We start from the raw sequence: 7025 nt of genomic DNA on the forward strand, positions 1-7025 counted from the left end.
ACTCAAGACACTCTCATGGTCATTCCTAGGTATGAACAGAGCGACAAAATATTTGAGTTGCTGATAGTGCATGTTCCCAGCTAAGGTCCAGCGTGGAGATACTTTGCCTTCTTGTTTTGGATCTGATACTGTAAATAAATATCCCTTTTGTGGTTTATCTAGTGCTAATTTTTCACATTTTTGTGTTTTCGTTGTTAACTTTGCCATTTAAAATGGCCCCAAGCAGAGTGCTGAAATGCTGCTTACTGTTCCTAAGTGCAAGAAGGCTGTAATGTCCCTGAAGGAGAAAAAAAACAGATAAGCTTCATTCAGGAAGGAGTTATAGTGTTGTTGGCCATGAGCTCGATATTCACTAATCAACAATGTATATTAAGGAATGTGCCTTTAGATAGAAACACATATAAAACAAAGTTTTGTATTGGGTTGACAAAAATGTGACCTGAGCCTCACAGGTACCTTACCCTGTGTTTCCCTTAGGAACGATGGCTCCATATTTGCTAATTCCATGTTGGCAGAGACTATAGAAGATCGATCCTGAATGTGAAAATTAAGAATCAGCTTCTTTCAGAGCACAACACATGATGTTTTCCTACCTTACCTTTTAGTTCTTAGTGTCAGTTTAAGTTTTTCTTAAATGTGATAGCTGTGCCATCATATCCCACATTTTTCAGTTTAAAAAATCAAATCTTTCATTGAGTGAAAACATGGCTTTTGCATGGGTAGAGGCATTATAGGAGCGCACAGACTTAAAAGAAAGCCATTCTGGTTTCAGGGGCTCAAATATCTTCCCAATTTTGTAGATTTTGTACCACTTATGAAATAAATAATGTGTCAGTATCTACCAAGTTTACAGTTCCTTCAGCAGTGTTTATGTTTTCTGTTAGTGTTAAAGAAGAAGTTTATAGTAATCTTCAGTAAGAAATTACAAGTCCATATCATTGTATCCACAACATGGTATTTAACCTTATTTTGCCATCAAGAAAATGCCATTTTTATGTTAATTCCAATGAAGACCAAGAGCTGCTTAGCCAAGTTTTTACTTATAATCCCAAGTGTTGCTACCATTCACATTACAGTGAAAAATGGGTATGATTCCTTGTGATTTGATAAAAGGTACATATTTCCAGGAGGGACAATATATTGAACTTTATTGGTTTCTTATTGCTGCTTCATATCCTTTTGGACTGTTATACCGTATGAGTACACAAAAGCAATTCTAATGAATTATGCTTCAGTGTGAATGAGTTTACCAAATGGGCTCCTGACCACTAACTTCTGCCAGAAGGCTGTGGTGGAAAGAAATGGGTAGGTGGGTGTGGGAAGAAAAGTTCAGCAAGAGATAATGATCTAATCTGGGTACGTGATGAGTTAGGGGTTGAATTGGATTCCTCTCAACAAGATTTGCTGACATCTTAACACCTAGTACCTTAGAATATGACTTTATTTACAGATACGGTCGTGTGCAGAGGTAATCAAGTTAAAATGAGATCATCAGAGTAAGCACTAATCCAAAGTGACTTATGTCCCTATTAGAGGGAAATTTGGGTAGAGATGGACCTGCACACACGAGGAGAATGCTAGGAAGGGACAAGGATGATATTTCTGCAAACCAAGGGACACAGAAGATCGCCAGCAAGCCACCAAAAGTGAGGAGAGAGGCACAGAACACATTCCCCCGCGGCCCTCAGAAGGGAGCCACCCTGCCCACAGCTTGGTCTTGGACTTGCAGCCTCCAGAGCTGTGAGACAGTAAATTTCTGTTGTTTAAGCTCCCTTCCTCCCCCCTGGTTTGTGTACTTGGCTACAGCAGTCCCAGGAAACTAACACATGGCCCATTGCTCCTTGGAGAATAAAACTAGTCCCTTATGTGGCTTCCAGCTGGGCTTCATCTCAACAAAACCAGAAACGGATTTGCTTGGAAGCTTGATATTATGAACTGAATCCTGCCCAAGCTGGTGAAACCACAGCCTCAACCTTGCAAAGAGCACAAAATCTGATTTCAAAACCTATTTCAAAGGATGGCTCAACCCCCAGGGCTTTTAGGCCACTGACCACTATCTTAGAATCTCCCATCCAATTAAGCTTGACTGCTTTTGTGTCATGGGAAGGTCAAATTAATGCAGAGAGAGAAAAGAGTGTCTGGGGAGAAAGCTGCTGGGGATTTCACAGAGGTCTTCATTGTTATTTAGCAGTAACAGCGCTAAATGCGTCTTGTTACCTACCCTAAGTGCTGATTACCCCTTTCTTTCTTTTGTGCAGGCAAATCTACTTGGAATTATTTTGGGCTCAGCGTGGGCATGATTCTTTTTGTTCACTCTGCTCCATTCCCTACGGTTTCACTATTGATGGGAGATTACTAATGAACGAAGAGAACTAAATGAAAGTGACTTAAAAAAAAATGAAATAACTTTCCATTGTATTATATATTTTCAACCACATTCATTAGTTTTTTTTTTATATCTCTGCTGGAAATTTTGGGATGTGAGCGTTGTGGTACCTACATAAATTCTTCTGTGATGATGAACATTTTGTTCTTTGCTCAACCACTTTCTAGGTATTGTGACCTCAGTGTATGAGATGGGGCCCAACTAGAAATCAGAGCCCAAGGGAGGTAGTTCAGTTGAGGGAATTTAACACCAGGAATTAGTTACAAAGGCATTGGAAGGACTGGAAAGCCAAATTGGGGAAGGATAGGCACCCCAGCAAACAGTCATAGCAGGAAGCCTCTCCTTTCCATCCCTAGGGTTAACAGAGCCCTGGAGCTATTGATCCTGGCTGGGCCTGGAATGGGAATTTTAGAGCGCAGCTGCTGTGGGAGAAACTCCCTGAATCAAAGGAGGAAAAATACCTTGGTTTTTCCTCTTCCTCTGCCAGTTCTCCTACTTTGTCTTTTTACCTTTCATCGTCCAAATTTCTTTGGGGGCATAGGCAACTGAATCTAGCAAATGGAGTTAGTAGGAACCAACTTCCTTCAGTGCAGACAGAGAAAGAGAAGGGCAAGGACCTAGCACATCCATATGGTAAGTTCTAAGTAGAAAAGCACAAAATATCTTCTTGGAGATCAGGGGAAATAGGAACTTACATATTTTCATGACTATCAGGCTATATCAAGAACATTTACACACACTGGAAAGTAACAAAGGGTTAAATAGGCTTAGAGAGGTACAACTCCATACCTCTATGTAAAAATTTAGTACAAATAACCAGTTTGAAATGTAGGCATTAGAATCTAGAAAAATACTTTTCTCAATTTTCGCTGATATCTTTGCCATTTTACAGTTTTTGATTATCTGAAGTTAATTCCCACATCTGCTTGGGAATTGCTGATATTAACTTGCTTACTTGTCATTGCTTTTTCTCATGAGAGCAGATTATAAAGAAAAGTTGTAACTATTTGAGTTTTCTGTCAATTTGAAACCCTGTAAGTAGGATGTTCCTCTTCAGTACCCAGAAGGCACTTATCCGCAATAAGGAAGGCAAAAATAATGGGGAACAAACAAAAAAGGAATGATTTAATCAATGAACAGAATGAAAGCATGTGCTTTCCAGTTAGCCTTATATTTTCTATCCTATTATTTATTTTGCATGCCAGTGACTCTTTGGGGGCAACTACTAGCAGGGACCCCATATGGCACAAAGAAGGGAGGTATCCCTGGATGAAGATCGTCAACAAATTTTCAAACTTAGATCTGAGCCTCTGGATCTTGGATGGCCCAGTCCCAAGCCTTGGCCTCCTGCCCACGGCAAACTCCAGCCTGGTCTCCCACCTCGAGCCAACATCACACTGCTGTACACACAGCCACGCCTCCTGCTTAAACTCCCTGTTCTCAAGGGCACCCCTCACAAACTAGATTCCAACCCACCCCCACGCACACCACTTCCCACATCAAACAGATCATTTAGTCCTGTGGGTTACATTTCTCAGAAATATCTCTGAGCGTGCACCTCCTCTGCACTCCCACTGCCTCTGCTACAGTGTGGGTGCTAGCCGTTTCTTAATTTGTTCTGTTACAATGGTCTCCTATCAGGTCTCTCCATCTCCTGTTTTGACCTGCTTTACTGCAACTTTCCACTGGCAAGGAGCTATCTTTCCAAAACATGTTATTCTCCCCAGTTTCCCCTGAAGGATCCCCATTGTCTATACACAGTGGTCTTCAAACTTGGATGTGTTCCAGAATCATACAGAAAGCTTTCTTTAAAACACAGATTCTTCCCGGACCCAAATTTCCAGAAGTAGTGCCTGAGCGATCTGTATTTTTTTTAACAAGCTCTCCAGATGGCTCTTTACTGTCAGCTGGATCCTAGTGTGGGTACCAAGGTTTTGGAACTGCAAGATAAAGTCCAAACTTAATGTACAAAGTCATTCACATTGACTCTTACTCTGTACACAGCCTATACCGTAGCCACAATTATATCCCATTTCTGAAACTCCCACAGTTCTTTTAAGCTCTTGTGTCACTGCATGTGTCATTCTGTCCAAAACTGCTGTCATCTGCCTCTGCTTTACTCTGGAAAGAATGCCCTCTGTCTTCTTCTTTGAAGCCTTGCCTGGTCTCTCAGCTGTGTTAGTTGTGGGTCCTCCTCTAAAGTCCTATGCAAATCCCTTTCTCGTGGTGTACTTTAGCTTTTATATAGCTGTTTCCCTTACTGCACTTTGACTTCATCAAGGGGTGAGGCTGCAAATTAGTCATCTCTTTAATCTTAGTGTCCAGCCTTGTTCCTGGTTCATAACTGGCACATGAGCAAATGAACGAATGGATAAATGAGTGAGCAGAGTTCTAGTTACACTATGATAAAAATTAGCTGTGTATGAGGCCATTACTCTTTATAAACTGAATAATTATATGCCTTCCAATGGAATACTATTAAGTGAAGTTAGCAGAAGCTCATCAGCATTAGAGGTGAAATGGAAACCAAAATAAACAAATGCTACTGTGAAAACCTAATGATTGCTTTCCTAGTGCAGGATTGAGGGAATAATTAAGCATCTAAATTAATGTAATGCTTAGAAGATGTCCAACATTTTAATTTTTCAATTGGCTTTGTGTTCATTTACAGACTGACAATATACATGCCATGCATCCTTTTTTTTTCAAACTCAACAGTATTTTTCAGTATTTCTGTGTTTTTTTTTTTCTGGTTTTATAGTTTCTTATTCTAGATGGTTGGTAATATTTTTTAAATGAAATGCCACAAAACCCCAACCACTAAGCAAGAAGTTAGTGCTTCATTTATCAGTTTACAATTCAATGTAAATTTAATGGACTTTGGTTTTGCTTGCCTTATATTCATTACTTCTCTTTGGATAATAAATACTTTTTCCCCTGTGTGACTACGCCTCCTCCACTTTCTATCCATGTGCTTCTTTTGGTGGGATTGGTAGGGAAGGGGTAGAGTATGTGACCCAGGCTTAGCCAACTAGTCACAGTAAAGTGACGAAGAAGGACACCTAATCCAAACCAGCCAATGAGAATCACTCCCAGTTCCTTTGTTGGGGCCATTGAGAAAGACATACTCTCTGCCCTGCTGTTGATGAACTGTTAGAACATAAGCCATTTTTTGCCACTGTGTAGCTAAAGCTGCCCGAGAATGAAGCCAGCACAGTGGCAGGTAAAGCCAAAAGAAAAAAGAGGTTAATTCTGATATTTTTTAGCTTTGCATCCAGCTATACCTGAATCCACTTACCTCTTGGTATTCACACTTATTTGAAACATGCTCATTCTAAAGACAAAATTCATTTTTATTTTTGAGCTGATTTGAGTTTGGTTTCTCTTATGTACCACCATAAGTGTCTTGACCCACTGGAAATTATCCCAAGATTTTTTTTAATATACATATTTTTTATTGGAGTTCAATTTGCCAACATATAGCATAACACCCAGTGCTCATTCCATCAAGTGCCCCCCTCAGTGCCTGTCACCCAGTCACCCCCACACCCTGCCCACCTTCCTTTCCACCACCCCTTTTTCGTTTCCCAGAGTTAGGAGTCTCTCATGTTCTGTCTCCCTCTCTGATATTTCCCACTCATTTTTTCTCCTTTCCCCTTTATTCCCTTTCACTATTTTTTATATTCCCCAAATGAATGAGACCATATAATGTTTGGCCTTCTCCAATTGACTTATTTCACTCAGTGTAATACCCTCCAGTTCCATCCACGTTGAAGCAAATGGTGGGTATTTGTTGTTTCTAATGGCTGAGTAATATTCCATTGTATCCATAGACCACAGCTTCTTTATCCATTCATCTTCCGATGGACACTGAGGCTCCTTCCACAGTCTGTATACCAAGATTTTATAGCATCATTGAATTTGTTATATTACACTATAATTGTTTGGATTTTCAATATAGCTTTCATCACTATGAATCTCTAGAGATATATTTAAGTGGAGATAGTACCAGTTTGTTGTGAGATCTTAAGTAATTCCCTTAATTCTGTGCTCCAGTTTCCTCATTTGCCAAACTGGGGAGGTATACCAAACCTCTCAGGTAAAATTATTATTCTATGAATAAAACACTGACTTGACTTTAGAGCAGTGGACTACTATTTAAGAATCATAATTCCCTAGGCATAAATGCTGCAATGGTACATGGTATACGTCAGGGTGGTTTGGGGTAGGGGGAAGAAAGCTCAAGGAGAAAGTTTGATAACTTCATTTTGGACAAACCCCCCCAAATTAAATGATTTATAACTTACCATATTGCCATTATTAGGTTCTTCTGTAATTGTAAACTTGTTCCAGAAATGTGAGAACTGTCACAGGTTGTCAGATTTACCAAAGGATGAAAATAAATGTGTCTGAAAAAAATGTATTCACAATTTGGTTTCTTCTCATCAAACTGGAACCAAATGAAGTTTTAGATTTGAATAAGAAGCCCCAACATTTTTAAATATGTGTTTTCAAGAGCATTGTAATGCCTGAGAGACAAGCAGAAAAAAAAAAGCAACAAATATTTAGGAATTTGAATTGCTCAAAAACTAGAACTAGCTTTAATAAAATAGCATAATGTCTTAAACTAAATGCAATG

General features: G+C 39.5%; 1 protein-coding gene across 1 annotated transcript in view; it reads right to left on the reverse strand.

Annotated features, from left to right (window-relative positions):
* The window catches only part of LOC129503595 (NADH dehydrogenase [ubiquinone] 1 subunit C1, mitochondrial-like), a 30189-nt gene extending 23429 nt beyond the window's left edge, over positions 1 to 6760 (reverse strand). The window contains exon 1 of the mRNA XM_055315770.1: positions 6694 to 6760. Coding sequence (XP_055171745.1) covers positions 6694 to 6704 — 11 coding nt within the window. The 5' untranslated portion in view covers positions 6705 to 6760. The remainder of the gene's footprint in view (positions 1 to 6693) is intronic.
* Positions 6761 to 7025: the final 265 nt, after the last annotated feature.

Source organism: Nyctereutes procyonoides, unplaced genomic scaffold, assembly GCF_905146905.1.
Source record: "Nyctereutes procyonoides isolate TBG_1078 unplaced genomic scaffold, NYPRO_anot_genome, whole genome shotgun sequence".
NCBI classification, from domain to species: domain Eukaryota; kingdom Metazoa; phylum Chordata; class Mammalia; order Carnivora; family Canidae; genus Nyctereutes; species Nyctereutes procyonoides.